General features: G+C 65.5%; 1 protein-coding gene across 1 annotated transcript in view; it reads right to left on the bottom strand.

Moving 5' to 3' along the window:
- Nucleotides 1–331: 331 nt before the first annotated feature.
- The window catches only part of LOC114497548 (phospholysine phosphohistidine inorganic pyrophosphate phosphatase), a 68,798-nt gene continuing 52,927 nt past the window's right edge, over nt 332–16,202 (bottom strand). Inside the window, exon 7 of the mRNA XM_028513348.2 lies at nt 332–1,152. Coding sequence (XP_028369149.1) covers nt 1,056–1,152 — 97 coding nt within the window. The 3' untranslated portion in view covers nt 332–1,055. The remainder of the gene's footprint in view (nt 1,153–16,202) is intronic.

The following is a 16,202-nucleotide window of genomic DNA, read 5'->3' as shown; positions in this document are numbered from 1 at the left end:
AATCCCGTCCCAGGGGACCCCCCCCCCACCATGGGACCCAGGGCTGCTTTTATGAGACGCTGCTTCCCGAGATGGACCCGTGGCTTCCAGACTGATTTGGGGAGAAGCAGACCGACCCAGTTAGCCGTCGGCTGACGCCTGCTTGTGAAACCTAAGCGTCAGGCTGCCCGCCGCTGGCCCCGGGGCTGCTCGGGAGGGAAGGCTGACGACGTTCACGCAGTCCTCCTGGCCCCCCTCGAGGCTGGCCTGTTTCCCCATCTGCGGTCCAGTGGTTCGAGCACAGGGCCCGCCCGCGCCTCCCCGCCCACGGCCCTGGCCAGTCGAGTCGGCTGCAGGTCAGGGTGGTTTATTGAACTGTCTCCTCCCGCGTACAGTGGGTACGACACACTCAAGTCTACCAGGTTACGGCTCTACAAAGTGCCCTCTGTGTCCGCACCCCTGACCCCAGGGGTCGGCATTCTTGTCTTCACAGCACGTGGTCTTCCGAGTGCCTCTGGGAGCTGCCCCGGCTTTTGGCTCCCCAGGGGACTCGTGGGGACAGGCAAGGGGTGGGCGAGCATGGTGTGAGTGCATTGGGGGTGCTCAGCAGCCACTCTGAGTCTGGGCAGGGCTGGACAGGGCCGGTCGCTGGGCCACCCCAGGGAGGTCCCCGCTTTCTCTGGGCTCCTGGCTACAGTGCCAAGGACCTTTGAGGAAGCAGCCGTGGGCAGCCGCCGCGGGGTCCAGGCGGGAGGAGTGCTGCAGACCGGCGCTCATGAGAGCGTGTGGACTTGGGTGTCCCGGACACTCCCGGAGGAGTATCAGCCTCTCGGGGCCCATCCCCCTGCTGTCACCCCGGCTTCACCAGGGCTGCGCAGGCAGGCAGGGGAGCAGGATGTCGGGGGATGCACTGCTGACTGCTGGGAGGTGGGGGCCACGGGGCGGGGGTGGGGGGTGAGGAGACAGGGAGGGGCCGGCAGCCGCCCTCTCCCCTGCTGGTGGGGCCTTGGGTGGGGGGGTCCGCGCCGGGGGCGGGGGGAGGGGTGCAGGAGGCAGGGGCCCTCCCCGAAGGCCCGTCACTTGTCCGCGTGCTGCAGCAGCAGGTCCACGGCCTCCGCCAGGTTGTCCACATGCCCGTCGGCCTTCACCTCCGGGTGGTGCTCGTCGCTGGGCCTGCAGAGCAGGGCGGAGGCTCATCAGTCTGCACCCCCGCCCCAGCCGCCCCCACTCAGGACACACACGCCCCCCCACTGTTGCCTCCACCAGGAGAACCCTCTCCCCCCGAAAACCCCTGCCCCTGGAAGCTGGCTCAGTGCCTCATGGTGGAGCGATCCATGGCCTCTGCTCCGTCTGAGCCGTCAGCAGAAGGAACACCCCCTGGGCAGGGAGCCATGAACTTGACCCTGTTCTGAGTTCCTTCCTGCCCAAACACCAGGAGGCTCACCTGCCATCTACCTCTGCTCTGGGTTCTGGAGGTGGACCGGGCAGGTGGGGCGGCCCCAGCCGTGGGCAGACGCACCCGGGTGCCTCCAGGACAAGGCTGGGTCCTGCCTACAGAGGCTCCTACGCAGAAGGTCCTCCCCACGCAGCCCATCTCCACCCCGCCAGGGCCTGCTGAGCCCCTGCATCACTGGGGGCACCGACCTAGTGCCTGCCTGCAAGGAGGTCACCACAGGGGTGGCCCCTGAGCCGTCCTGCCTTAGCTGAGGGCCTGGTCCTCGGCTCCAACCTCAGGTCCTCATCCTCACTCAGGTTCAGTGTCCCTCAGGCCCGTGTCCTCCCCGCCCCACCCACCAGGCCTGTGGCTCCCCTGGCTCTTTTTTTTTGTTTGTTTGTTTGCTTTTTAAGATTTTATTTATTGTTAGAGGGGAGAAGGGAGGGAGAAAGAGAGGGAGAGAAACATCGATCACTTGCCCCCAACGGGGACCTGGCCTGCAACCCAGGCATGTGCCCTGACGGGGAATCGAACCAGCGACCTTTCAGTTTGTGAGATGACACCCAACCCGCTGGAGCCACACCGGTCAGGGCCCCCCGCCTCCTGTGTCCCTCACCAGCCACCCCCAGTCCCACCCACCTGGGCCCAGCCTCAGCATGAGGCCCCGAGACCCCACCTGGGGACCCGCAGCCTGGGGCACCTCCCGCCTCTGAAGGCAGAGACCGCCGTCCCCTGTCAACCAGCTCACACAGACGCCGCCTCTCCAGCTGCTCTAAAACCACGTGGGGGACAAGCGCTGAAATGAAAACCCGGGCCTGAAGAGTCCCGGCCCTGGGCCCCCGGGAGGCCCAGGCTCCCCGGCCAGGAAGGGAAAGGGGACATGCTTCTGCTGGCGGGACCTCCCCCGGGGTCAGAGCTGTGCGGTGGCTGGGGGGCAGCGTGCTGGGCTTCCCCTGTCTGCCCGCTCGTCTGTAACAGGCAGAGATTGGGGTGACCTTTCCCCAGATCACTGCACCCCCAGTCTTTGTGCAAATGAGAAAGCAGAGGTGCATCCTGGGTGGCGTGCACCGCCCCTACCCCGATGCCCTCCTCCGGCCACGGGAGAACTGGGCTCTTCGGGAACTAACAGTGGAGCCTGGAGCCTGACGTCATCGGGGGAGGGGAGGGGCAGGGGCATTGCAGGTGCCCAGCCAGGGTGGTGGCCTCGCACAGAGGTGATGGGCTAGGCCCTAGAATTGGTGGGGCCCCAGGCAGCTCTGTATGCAATGATGGGGGACCCCAGTCACCCCAAGACTGTCCCCTCAGTCCTAGTACCCCCTCCCCCAGGGGCTGCAAGACGGCTGTGCCCCCTGGCTCTTGCTGCTGCTTGTCAGAGGAGCGAAAGGTGGGGTGGGGTCCTGTGCCCGCCACCTGGGAGGCACCCCCTGTGCACGTGTGGGCTGCGGTGGGGGAGCCACCGGGTGGGGGGTAGCATTAGCTATACTTTCTGCAACAAGCTCCAGTGGTCCCGATGGGCTCCGGTGGCCTGACCCCCACGTGGACGTGGAGATGAGCCGGGGTGAGAGGCAGGCTGGCTAACTGGTGCCCCTTTGCCCCGAGCCCAGCAGTGCCCCACCCCAGCGGACCTGTCTCCTGGCTGGGGAGGCCCAGGAGTCCCCCCCAGCAGACAGCGGTGCTTGCTGGCCCAGGTCCAGGGGCTCGGGCCCCTGGTGGGTAGACTGAGGCAGGGAAGGGACTTACCACAGACAGGAGCTCCCACCCAGGCAGCAGGCAGGCCCCGGGAGGCGGGGAAAGTCACCCGGCTGGGGGGGGGGGGCGAGCGGCAGACGCTGAGCCACGGGAACAAGGGGACGGCTGCGCACTGGCCCCCACGTGTGCTGCACAGCACTCCACACGGCGGGCGGCCTGGCCCCTCCGTTCCGGAGACAGCCACACACACGCAAGGCGGGTGGGGCCTGCCCAGAGCCATGGGCCGGAGATGGCGGAGCTCCCACGCAGAGTTCAGTCCCGGCTCGTTTTAGCGGTTCCTCCCTTGACACTCGGGACCGACCCTGCACCTGGGAGTCACTGCTGTGTGGGGGCCCGTGGCCCGAGAGGCCGGCGGGCAGGGACGTGCCTCGCCTCCGGGTCAGCTCCAGGACAGAGACGGGCCCTGGGGCCTGGGGGCCGACTTTGACCCGTGCGGTGAGGACGGCACAGTGTCGGGGAGAAATGAAAGACAAGGCACAATGCACGCGGACCCGCACACCAGGCACTGAGGGCCAGGCTGGGCTGGGCTTGGCCGGGGCAACTTGGAGACAAAGCAACACCTCATCTGAGCCTCAAGGGCACCAGCCTCCAGGCCAGGCGAGAGCAGGGGTGCATTCCACCCTGGGGGGGCGGGGGGTGAGCCCAGCAGAGGAGGGGCTCCATCAGGGACCCTGGCACCGGCCCTCGGGGCCACTCTGTCCACAGGGAGGAAACTGGCCTGTTTACAGCGCGTTTCAGCCGGGCGGCACCTTGTCATCCAGAACGGGCCCCGCACCGCCAGCTGTTTCCTGTGCCGCTCTCACTGCCCACTCACCGCCGGCACCTGGAGGCGGGGAGGCCAGAGGCGGGCACACGGAACGGGAGTGCGCGTGCCACCCGGCTGCCCCCTGGCGCGCTAGCAGTCTCAGGAGACCCCCTCGCCCTGGCGAATGAGCTTCCCTGAACCCCCGACACTGGCTGGAGGCCCTGCCCCAGCCTTTGCCCGATTTACATGCACAGCGAGGCCACAGACATACACCGGTGGCCCCTGAAGATGTCTGGTTGGGCCCACATGGTGCTTTTTAAAAATAGAAGCTAGAAATATGGCTTGTTTTGAAAAATCTCGCCAGCATTCCCTCAGCAAAAATGGGCTGATAAAGTGTGGCAGCTGCTCCCTTGAATGAAGCCAGCATCTTCTGTTTTGCCACACTCCCTACCACTCCCTACTGTACCCCTGTTCTGAGTGCAGGTCCGTCTCACCCCACTGCATGTCCTGCCTGCTCTCGCAGGTGTCTGGGTTTGCTGCCCTTCCCTGCAGCCCTGGCTGGCTATGACTCTGTTCCCAAGGAACAGGTTGCCTCCTCCAGACGCCTTCCCTGAAGCCCTTCCCCAGCCCTCACCTGGATGCAGTGCCCGCTCTGTGCCCCACAGCACCGTGTTGACCCCCCTGGAGCACCTGTCGCTCTACTGAACCTTCTGGTTGCCTGTGTGATGCCCCCTCCAGGCTGTGCGCTTCCTGAGGTCAGGGGCATCCCTGGGGTGATCTCTGGCTCCCAGCAGATGGCCTTGGCTCCTGGCACAGGCAGGAGCAGGCAGCAGAGCGGGTGAGCAAGCACCCCGTGTCCTCCTGACTGTCTAGGGCCCGTGGGTCTCTGTCTGCCCACGCCAGCCTAGAGAGTAGGCCCAGGGAACAGTCCACCCCTATCGTCAAAGGGCGATGAGCACAGGGCAGGTGTGTGTGGCTCAGGACCTTGGAGCCCTGGCCCGGCCTCACCCCGGGTCCTCCCCGGAGCGCAGGCCCAGCGTGCGGGGGCCACGGGCATTCTGAACTCCTCACGTTCTTGGAGAGGCGCCACTGCTGGGCCCCCGAGCGCCCGAGCTCTCAGCCTGGGTGGGTGGCAGCGCCAGGCCCGGGGGATTTCCTTCTGAGCAGCACTCAGCAGGGTGAAACGCCCTCTCTCCCCAAACCCAGGCTGTCGGAAACAGGAAAACGCCTCCCTGCCCCAGGGCCAGCAGCTGGCTGGGGCCAGCCCGGAGGACGCCAGTCCAGTGGAACCCGCAGAGAAAAGCACCCCACCCCCACCCCCACCCGCCCAGCCAGGCCTGCAGCAGGCTCTGGCGCTGGGGACAGTGTCCCCTGCATGGCCGCAGGGCGGGGCGGGGGAGGGGGGAGCTGAGGCACAGGGAAGCTGGGGGCTGCACAAAAGTAGCGGAGGGGTCTGAGAGGGCGGCAGGGGGCGCCTGTCCCCTCTGAGGCTCCCCATCCCCACCAAGGCCAAGTCCAGGCTCCTTGACGGGGCAGGAGAGGCTGCCGGAGCCCACCAGCCGCACCTACTTCTCCCTCCCCCGTAACCCCCAGCGTCCATGCCACCGCCTGCAGCGTCCTCTCCCGCCCACGTGCTCCAGGACCCACCTGCCCCGGAGTAAAGGGCCACATGCATGGGTGAGCACTGCGAGGCCTCTGGGCCAGGGGCCCCGGGTGTCCAGGTGGGACCTCCCAGAAGGGGAGCCTGACGTCACCCCAGGAAGAGCGCCCCAGAGCTGGCAGCACTGTCCACAGAACAGATGAAGCTCCCCAGGAGGTGGGGGACCCCGAGTCAGGCCCCATCAGTCAGCTAGCATCCACCCTTGTGACCCCCATAGGCTGTCCAAATAGCAAGGGGTGATTCTCTTTTCGTTCCTTAATTTCGTTCCCAGTGAGCGTTCCGGGCCTGACCCTAGCGGCTCCCAACCACATCCTCCTGCAGGCCTGAGAGCCCCCACACCTGGGCTGGGGGGGTCTGGGGGCTGGGGGCCGGGGGAACGGGGTGTTGCACAGCTGAGTATGTGCGGCCTTCCCGCCAGTCCTGTCCGCTGGGTTTGGAGAGGGTGCCTGAGCCATGGGCTGAGGCTGGGCTGCCCTGAGCGCCGTGTGACCTTGGACGGACACAAGCACTGGGAGCCTCGATTCTCCCATCGGTGAGTGGGGTGGGAGAGCCCCCCCCCCCCCCACCGCCCAGAGCCGCAGCGGGCAGCCGGGCAGACGAAAACAGTTGGGCAGGGCGTGGCCTGCAGCAGGTGTGAGGTCGGGTGGGTGAACGGACGACAGGTGCCAGGCTGGGTGGGCGACAGACCCTGGAGGGCCACCCTGGCCAGAGGAACAGACAAGGTTCACAGCTGCCGAGTGACCTCGGGGAGGCTTTCCCCAAGGGGCTCTCGACAGGGACCGGGGCCGCGCCCCTGCTCTGCGGGTGATGGGCGGCAGGCTGGCTAGGCCATGGCAGACCTGCCGAGATGCCGTGGGCTGGGCCGGGGACAGGCGGCCGGGGGTACAGCGGACCCCTCTGAGAGGGACGCAGTGGCCACCTGGCCTGTGCTCCCTCGGCTGCCCAGGTCCCCCTTCTCCAAGCCGACTGGACACTCTACTCGTGGTATTATTCATGGCAGCGACGGTCATCACCAAGCGCCCTCCCCTCGGGGGGGGACCTGGCACAGGGCCCCGCACGAGGCAGGTGCTGGGGCAGCCACCTCGCAGCAGAGGGGGTGCAGGCTCGGAGAGGGGCAGTGGCCGGCCCACCGCCATGGGGCCGGGAGGCCTGTCTGCCGCCCGGCCTGGCTGACGGCGCTTGCAGCGGGGTGCGGACCCCACCAGGAGCCCAGAGGCCGCAGTGCAGGTGGTGGGCGGGCCACCTGAAAGGCCGGCTGTGGCAGAGGGGCGGCCGGCTGGGGGCCGGGCAGCTGGTCTCAGGGCGGAGGCGCCCGGACAGCTGTTCAGAATATTTTGATAAAAACAGTGAGCACCTGGCGTGTGTCTAGATGAAAACAAGCCGGTCCAGCCCCTCGCAATGTGCTCTCCAACAGCGGAACCCCCTGAAGACTCCGCAGGCACCCCCACCCAGACCCAGAGGGGCACAGGGTGGCCTTTATGCCTGATCCCCCCAGAAATGCCGCCCCAACATGCTCCTTTCGAGGCTACACTGCTCGATGTCGGGAAGACCCGGTGGCTAGCCCAGCTGGCCCTGGGCTTGAATGCCCAAGAGGAGGCGCAGGGTGAGGGAGCGTGTGGGGAGGGGTGTCCTGTCCCTGGGGCCAAACACCAAGCTGGCCATGGCTGACGCCACCTGCTCTGTGGAGCACATCAGTTAATAACAGAGCACAGCCCGCCCAGGTGAGCCCAGCTGACCTTGGAGGCCGGCCGTACCTGCAACCTCAACAAACGCCACCCAGAGAGCCCCGCCCCCAACTGCTGCCCAGGGCTGGCCTCACCCCAGCCTCTCTGCCTAGCCAACAGCCAGCAGGTGTCCAGTGGGCTCAAGCCCACCAGCCTCCGGAGAGGGTGCCCAGGGGTCTGCCCAGCACCGTGACACCTCATTCATCACCACCCGGAGAAGGCGCCACATCCTGCCCCCCAGAGGGAGTAAGGGGTTTGCTTCAGGGGACGCAGCCAGCACATGGCAGGGCTGGGACTCAGATCCCAGCCTCAGCCCAGCGCCAGCACCTTCCCGAACCCGCTGGGTGAAACGGGGCCCGTGAGCCCTCACACCCAAGACCCGGAGGACCTGGAGGGCTCAGCCCCTCAGTTTCCGGTGAAGAGACTGGGCCCAGGGAGGGGCGGCAGGGGACGAGGCGGCCCAGCGCAGCTGCCCCTGAGCTGGGAAGAGAGCAGAGCCTGGCTCCGGGTGCACGCCCGCCTGCCTGCCTGCCTGCCTGCCACCCACACAGCAGAAGCCTGAGCAGAAGGGGTCCCAGGATGTCGCCTCTCCAGCCTGCACGCACCCCATGGGCTTGGGGGTGGGGGAGTGGGGGTGGGTCCTCGCGGGCCCACCCGTCCGCACAGATGGAGAAACCGAGGCACAGAAACGGGGGGGGGGGGGGCCCTGCGGTGAGCCAGCAGGAGGCCGGCGCCCCTCCCCCGGCCAGACTTAGCACCTTCCACCCCGGTCGGGTTCCCCGAAAGGCTGACGGACGCCACCTCATCCATCACCGTCCAGACAGCACCTCATAAATGGGGGGAGCGGGCAGAGCCGCGGCCCTCGGGGACGCCGGGCTGCCGCGCGGAGGCCCTCACTGGGCCGATTGTGCTGCAGGGAGCCCGTCCAAGCTGCCCGGCTGCTGGCGCGCGGCCGCGCCCTGGACGATTCCCAGACGGAGTCTTGTTTTCTTCAGTTTCGCCCCGGCTCCAGAGGGGGAGCTGCGCCCCCAGAACGTTTACCCAGCAGGGCTTTGATGCCCCTCCTCCTCGGGGCCCCGTCCGCGGTTTCCAGGGAAGCCGTAACCCTCCGCGAACAAGCTGGGCCTGCGGCCACACGGGCAGCCCTGGAAGCAGCTCCTTGGGCTCCGGTGGGCTGCGACACACTGTGGGAGGGGGCGGTGGCCCCCAGGTGCATTTGCTCAGTGAGCCTCCGGGGGGCGCTGTGCACGTTCCAGCGGCTGCTGCGTGCTCCGCCGCGCAGAGCGCCATCGAGCTGGGAACGCCTCCCCCTTAGCTAGGGCAGAAATGCCGCCAGTGAGTCCACCGGAGACCTTCCGTCGAGGGCAGGGCCCCTGCTTCCCGAGAAGGGGCGGCCTGGGCACCCGCTACAACCGCAGCGCCTTCCCCGACGTTGTGGGACTCGCCACAGCTGCGAACCCTTTCCCCCCTGCTCGTGCACCTCTGTGGTCTGGCCTCCTCTGGTCGACGGTCGAGGGAGCAGGCTCAGTAGGGGCTGCCACTCCCTCCGTCCTGGAGCAGCTGAGTGGCAGAGGCCCACTGTTCAGACTTGGGGAGCCCTGGGCAGGGGAGGAACACCGCTCTGCTGTCCTGCAGCTTCTGGCCTGCGGCTGACCAGTCCCAGTGCAGCCATGGGGGAGGGGGCCCCAGTGCCCACACCGCAGCTCGACTCGGAATCCTGAGCCGGGACCAGTTCTCTCGGCTCCGATGGTGCCTGCTGAGCACCAGGAGGGCCCACCTGACCGTGCGTCCTTCACAGCCTCGCCGCCACGAAAGGCAAGGCCAGGCCCGGCACAGGCACTGCCCCTCCCACGTGGGGAGGAGGTGGGCGCACAGACACACACGGGTGATTATCCACTAAGCCAGGCCTTGAAACCACCACAGGCGTGAGGAGGGAGGCCAACAGGGACACCCAGTTTCGGCTTCCGTGTGCAGCATCCCGGCGTTCCCCTGTGGCCACGCGTGGCCAGCACCACACCTGGCAGCGGGGGCACTTTTGCCTTCAGGCTCATGCACAGACCTCAGCCCTTGCTTGCTCTGCACCTCCAGCCCCCAGTGCTCACCCACCCTGTTCCACTTCCGTTTCCAGTGCATCTGGAAGGGGGGGGGGGAGAGAGAGAGAGAGAGAGAGAGAGAGGGAATGCTATGTGATTGGATGAAGGAGCCGCTCACACAATTCTTTGGAAAGAATGACGGATTAGAAACCTGCAAAGCCAGTCAATCACACGTCTACTTTTCTAAGGGGGTGAGTGGGGGTGGAGAGGACTTTCCTGAAAGGACTTGGCCTTGAAACATTAAGTCAAACAACTGGATTTGGCAGCAGCCGGCTTCCGAACGCCGCCAGCCCGCAGAGACTGCCGGCCCGGCTCGCCGCGCCGGGGCTGGAATAATGAGCGCATTCAAGGCTGAGCCCGGAGCTGCCGCGCGCTCGGGGGGCTGCAGATCAGAGGGGCTGCGGCTCCAGGGACCCCCGGCTCTGAACCAGGGGCCGGACCTCGGTGCTACCGCCGCGGCCCAGGCTGCCCAGCGGGGAGCCCCGTGTACATTGGTCCCCACGGATTTGGGAGAGCCCGTGGGTCTGTCGGCACGGCCAGGAAAAGGCCTCGCTCAACGCTCCGAACACACGCGGCAGCTGCCAGCGGGTGAGAGCACGGGCCAATCCCAGACCGCCGCCGGACTTTCGAGGAGTGAGCCGTCTGGCGCCGCGGACCTCCAGCTCCCCCTGCAGCCCCCGTGCAGCCCTGTGCAGCCGGCCCCGGACCAAGGGGTCGTGCTGAGCCCGAGTGGCCACTGCCCACACCTCCTCGGGTTTGCAGTCCTGTGTGGAATTGTGAGCCAGGTCTGAGCCACTCCCAGGCAGAGCCCTTGTCACCTTTTTTTATAAAGATTTTATTTATTTATTATTGGGGGGGGAGAAAGACAGGGAAAGAAACATCAACGTGTGGTTGTCTCTCAAGAGCCCCCGACTGGGGGCCTGGCCTGCAACCCAGGCATGTGCCCTGACTGGGAGTTGAACCAGTGACCCTTGGGTTTGCCGGCCAGAGCACAGTCCACTGAGCCACAGCAGCCAGGGCCCCTTGTCACCTTTTTAAAGTCAGGTTTTAATGTTCGTTGACCGGGCCTTTGTCTTTGAGGTGACTTAGAAGCCAGAATGGAGCCCTGGCTGGCGTAGCTCAGTGGATTGAGCGTGGGCTGCAAACCAAAGTGTCGCAGGTTCGATTCCCAGTCAGGGCACATACCTGGGTTGTAGGCCATGACCCCCAGCAACCGCACATTGGTGTTTCTCTCTCTCTCTCTATCTCCCTCCCTTCCCTCTCTGAAAATAAATAAATAAAATCTTAAAAAAAAAAAGCCAGCATGGTGGGCACAGCTGCACCCGGCAGTTGGCAGCTTCTGGAACAGATGAGAACTCAGAACCTGTGATGCGTGCCCCGGGCAAGCACGGCCACCACCAAGGAGGCGCTGTCCCTAAGCTCTGAGTGGCTTCACTCAGGAGAAGCTCCTGCCACCTCACCGTGCCTCCTCCGCCGGCTGCGAGCAGCGGCCCCGCCCCCAAGGCCATGCGGGAGCCTCTGTTCCTCCTTCCTTCGCTCCCAGAGCACAGCGTGGCCTGTGGGCCAGCCCCTGCATCCCTCCCCAGTGTCCCCCGTCTGCCCCAGTGCCCGGCGAGACCAGGCCAGCAGGAAGGGATGAGGAAGGCCTCAGGGCAGACTTATCCCCTGCAAGCTGTTGTCACAGGAGATTGTGAGGAGTAAGAACCTAACCAATATGGATACGTTTTCACGGGCATTTGTAAAAACAACTTCCACTGCTTACATTTAATGAGAAAGCATAGATTGTTGCTGTGGAGAGTAATGCCTGGGGTCAGCGGGGCCCCATGGTCACCCAGGAGGTGAGGCCCCGATGGGAAAACCCAGAAAGTCGGACAATAACAAGTGTTGGCAAGGACGGGGAGACATCAGGAGCCCGTGCACTGCTGCTGGGAACGGGGAGGGGCAGCCGCTGTGGGGAACAGCCTGGCACTTCCTCAAATGGCTCATCACTACTCGCCGTTCGACCCTGCAGTTCACCCACTCGTAGGCCTAGACCCAGGGGGAAGCAGCCAGTCCCAAAAGACCACGTTTTATGTGGTTTTATTTATAGGAAGTTCCCAGACAGATTAGTAGCTGCCTGTGGCGGGGGGTGGGGCAGGTAGCGGGTGGGGAAGGCGGCACCGGGTTTGTTCCGGAGTGATGCCGCATTCTAAACGTGACTGATGGTGCTGGTGTGTGAATGCACGAGAGCCATCACACTGCAGACTTACAGGGGCGGACGACACGGTCGTGCCTTCTATCTCAGGAAAGCCACTTTTAAAAACCACATTTAGCCCTGGCTGACGTAGGTTGGATTGAGTTCAGTGGATTGAGCGCTGGCTGCGAACCAGGTATCGCAGGTTCGATTCCCAGTCAGGGCACATGCCTGGGTTGCAGGCCATGGCTCCTAGCAACCGCACATTGATGTCTCTCTCTCTCTCTCTCTCCTTCTCTCTCCCTTCCCTCTCTAAAAATAAATAAATAAAATCTTAAAAAAACACATTTAAAGGGACTTATAAAAGCAGATGTGGCAAGCTGGCCTACGACCGAGGTGGCATTAGAAGTCGGCGGGGCAAGGACGGGCTGCTGAAAACTGGCGCCAGAACAGCTGGCCACCCACAGAGAGAATCCCATCCGACCCCTGTCTCACGCCCGGCCCACGGTCACAGGTGAGGAGATTTATCAACGGGACGCACCACACAAACACCAAAGCTTCCGGAGGAGGATGGAGGAGAACCCCTTTCTAACTGTGGGGACGGGGAGGTGTCCTTGCCAGGATCCCCGATGCATGAACCATGACAAGAGGTTGAGTGCACCTGGTTATACTCCCGGGGAGAACGCGAGCTCAGGAGGATGCCGGCGGCGAAGGCAGAGCGCAGACTGGGGATGAGTGTGTGCGGGACAGACACCTGCTGGACGAGCAGGATCGGACTGTTCGAGAACTGTGCACACGGGCACCCCACAGGAGAGGGTGCAGAGGGGCCTGGAGAGGTCACTCACGGGAGGGAACCTCCACCGGCCCGCTAACCTGTGAGAAGCGCTCTGACCGCGGCACCGAAAGCCCAGGGAACGCCGACTGGATACTACACGCCCTTCAGGTTTGGGGAAAACCAAACCAAACCACCTCCCAGTACCAAGAACTGGCAAGGATGTGGGAAAATGGGATGCTGTCCCACTGCTGGAGGGGATGGAAAGGGGCCCAGCCCCTTTGGAGAGCGCAGCAAGGCCCAATTAATACGCCGCAGACACCCGTTTGCCCCGGAGCCAGCCCCCTGCTCCGAACCAGGGCTCTCTGCGCCTCCCTCCTGACACCGGAGTACTGTCGAGAGAAGCACGCGGTTTCCGAGTCCAAAACTCAGGCCTGCCAGGCGCAGCCCCGGCCGTGAGCGCATTTAACAAGCTCCCCAATGTGAGGCTTGTTACCCAGCAAGCGTGGGGGAAAACTGTGCTCAAGGAAAACCCAACCCGTGTGCCCGAGGAAGCACGCCAGCGCCGCTCACCACAGTGTGATTTATAATCATGAAAAACTGGAAACCGGCTCCGCGTCCGTCAACAGGAAACGGGGCTACAAATTTTGGGGGCAGCGGTTCGCTGCCACACGGCGGCGGCGTCACGCTCGCCTCCGCCCGGCTTGGTAAACAGGTCCTACGTGCGGCTCCTGCCGTGGGTGCCGTCGCGTGAGCCGCCCGCTGGACGGCGTTCAGGGCTGGCTCGTCCCCCTGCCCAGTAGCTGGCTGTTTCCACCCGCGGGCGGGCGTGACTCACGCTCAGCGGACCCACGACGGAGCCGGGGCGCCAGGAGCTGAGCGCCTTCTGCCAGGAGCGCGCCGAACGCTGGTGCCACGAGACGCTCCTCGAAAGAAGGGTTCTGCGGCCAGACTCGTGTGGGGGATGCGGGGGACGCCACCCTCCCCGGCCAGCCAGCGACAGGGCCCGTGGGCTGGGACGAGCCCCGGGAAGCCCCGCCCTGCGGAGCCTCAGGCGCCCAATGGCGGCGTCCGGGACACCTTTAGGGGCGCACGGTCCAGAGCTGGCGCCGGAAGCCACCCCACCGGGGGTTCCCAGACCGCTCACCCGCGGAACCCTCTTCCAAGTAACCCCTTTCCCAGAAACCCCTGGGGCCTCTCTGGGGCCTCCCTGAAGCCTGACATGGGCGGGGCCAGAGATGAAGGGCGCGAAGAGCTCTGGTTGCGAGCGTGCGAGTCACGGTGCGTGAGTGCCGACTGTGAGCCAGGCCGCAGGGCGGCAGGGCTGCCCGGCCCCGGCAGAGGTCCTGCTGTCCGTGCACCGCCGGCCCCGCGGCCTCAGGCGCCTCAGAGCGTCAGGTCCTTGAGTCCAGTGGCCGCGCCTAGGTCCCCAGGGATCTGCGTCCCCTTGGCCCCCCGCACAGGGCACACAGGTACCTGGGCACAGTTCACAGGTGAGATGCAGGGCCATCCTTCCTGGCCACCTTCCCTCCCCATCCCTGCCAGTTTGGGATCTGCCGCTGTCCTGCCGGCTCCCTCAGCCCCCTGGGTCCCCAACCCAGGCCTGCCACCTGGGCTCACCTCTCAGGTGGGGCTCACGGAGCAGCCCTTGGGGGGTCAGAGGAGGTGCCCATGGCGGAATGTGGGGGAGGCCCTCGGCCAGTGCATGCAGCTATGTCCTGGGCACTGGGGTGGTGGGGGGGGGAGGGGCCTGGAAGGGCTGTGGGAGGGGCCTGGAAGGGCGTGGGAGGGGCACTGACTGCGGCAGGAAGACCGCCCCCCCTCCCCGCTGGCTCCTGTCCCCAGGCCTGGGGAGCGGGGCTCTAGGCTGGGCCCTCAGCTGGTTGCTGCCGCCAACTCTGAGGAAGGGCTGGGTGCAGCTTCCAGAAAGTGCGGTTAGGAGTGAAGACAAATGATGGAGTCCCCCTGATGAACCCCCAAATCCTGGGAGTTCATCCCTCCCTCAGGCAGCTCCCTGGCTGGGCCAGCACAGGAACCGTGGTGACCAAGAGGGTGGGACCGGCCTCAGGGGGCTCACAGCCTGGGGTGGGGGGGACGTGCACGAACAAACCGCCCCCCAGGAGTCAGAGGCGCCAACCGCAGTGTGAGGCGGGCTGGGAGAGGCAGAGCCGCCTGCTCAGGGAGGCCCTCACTGCGCACGCTCGGGCCCTCGCCTCCGCGGTCCGGCAAACGGCTCCGCTGCGCGCCGCCCCTCCCCCCGCGCCCCCGTGGCATCACGGCAAGCCGCCCGAGTTTCCGTGCGAAGGACCCCCAGCGCAGAGGCCTGCTGGCGGGCTCGGGGCAAACCCTGGCTCGCGGCCTCCGCCGACTGCCACGGCGTCGATGCTCGCACGAGGCTGATTTCAAGCCACCCGCAGGACTGAGCAGAGCGGGAAAGGGACACGCACCGCTGACTCCTGCCCGTCGGTCCCGGCTGGCCTGGTGACAGTCACACATGTCACCGGAGCCCAGCAGTTCAGTGTCCATGCTGGGAAAGCCAGAGGAAAGGGGGCCCCCATGCACCCCCAGCTTTGCCCCCCCTAGAGGATGGAGAAGTGAGGTGCCCCTGGGGTACAGGGACAACCCCGTCCCTGGGGACCCAATGAGGCTAACTGTGCATGTGGAGGGGACATGGTGTCACGTCCAGTTTCCAGGGTCTGGCCCCTAGGAGCAGCTGGAGAAGGTGGTGACTGCTGGCTGGGCACGGCCACACCTGTCCCTGTCCCCCCCCCCCCCCGCTGAATGCCGAGCGTGGCATGGCAACGACCACAACAAACAGTGCGAGGAGGCCCTGCCGGGCACACCGCAGCAGTGGCCCAGCCAGGTGCCTTGGTTTCTCGGGGTTCCCGAAGGTGTAGGGCCGTTTTCTCCTCAGCACACACACATGCAGAAAGGCCTGCTGGTCCTGCAGATCGGTGGCCCCGGATCCCTAGGCTGGGAGGCAGCTGGCAGCCCCCTTCCTGCGACCTTGAGCACCAGGCCTGCTCCCCGCAGGTAGGTCTCCAGCTGCACATGGGGACCCGGGGAGCCCGCTGCTTCCCCACCTGACAGAACCCACAAGCCAAGAACGGATACCGGAAAAGACCTTGAGCGTCTAGGACAAAGTGTCTGCTTCACAGACGACCCAGGCCACCCAGGAAGCCTGGCATGGGGCCGGGCTCCGAGCGCCGGCCCCTCCCCAAACTGGCTCCACAGGACACGGGCCAGGTGCACACAGGAGGCTGGTGGCTATGGAACAGCACCCTCTCTAGAAAGAGGTGCAGAATCTGGGAGCCCAGGTGGAAGGGTCCCGCACCCCCCCAAACTAAACTACAACCCTAAATATAAACACGCTTCAGTGAGCGAGCCCTGGGGACAGTGACCTGCACCTCAAGCCCGCGGGCGCCTGCGCTCTTTGTCAATGTTGAGATTCCTTGGTTCTTGGTACGACATGGGATTCTGTGTTGACACCAGGACACTTTGGGTGTCGTGGCCCAAGACTCGGGGTCTTGTGTGAACCTCCTCTTGTCGCCGGCTGCTTCTGGGCACAGAGACAGGGCGGGGGATCTGCCTCCTTATCGCCAGGTGGGGTGGAAGCCCAGGTTCTCCACCTGGCCCCTGTTGACACTGGGCTGGGGGAGGGGCTCGTGAGGGCTGGTCAAGGGGGGCGGGGGGCAGGAACGCCTCACGATTGCGTCCCACGTGGCCTCCACTGACACACGTGTGTGTGTGTGTGTGTGTGCGCGCAGGGCGGGTGGGGAGGTGGGAGCCCAGGCTCTCCACTCGGTCCCCACTGACACCCCAGTTCGGCCCACAAGACCCAGCTGCCCCCCTTCCTCCCCAGCTGCCCACCT

Source organism: Phyllostomus discolor, chromosome 5, assembly GCF_004126475.2.
Source record: "Phyllostomus discolor isolate MPI-MPIP mPhyDis1 chromosome 5, mPhyDis1.pri.v3, whole genome shotgun sequence".
In the NCBI taxonomy this organism is placed as follows: Eukaryota; Metazoa; Chordata; class Mammalia; order Chiroptera; family Phyllostomidae; genus Phyllostomus; species Phyllostomus discolor.
Note: the sequence above shows the minus strand (reverse complement) of the source record. Positions and strands in the feature narration are given on the sequence as shown.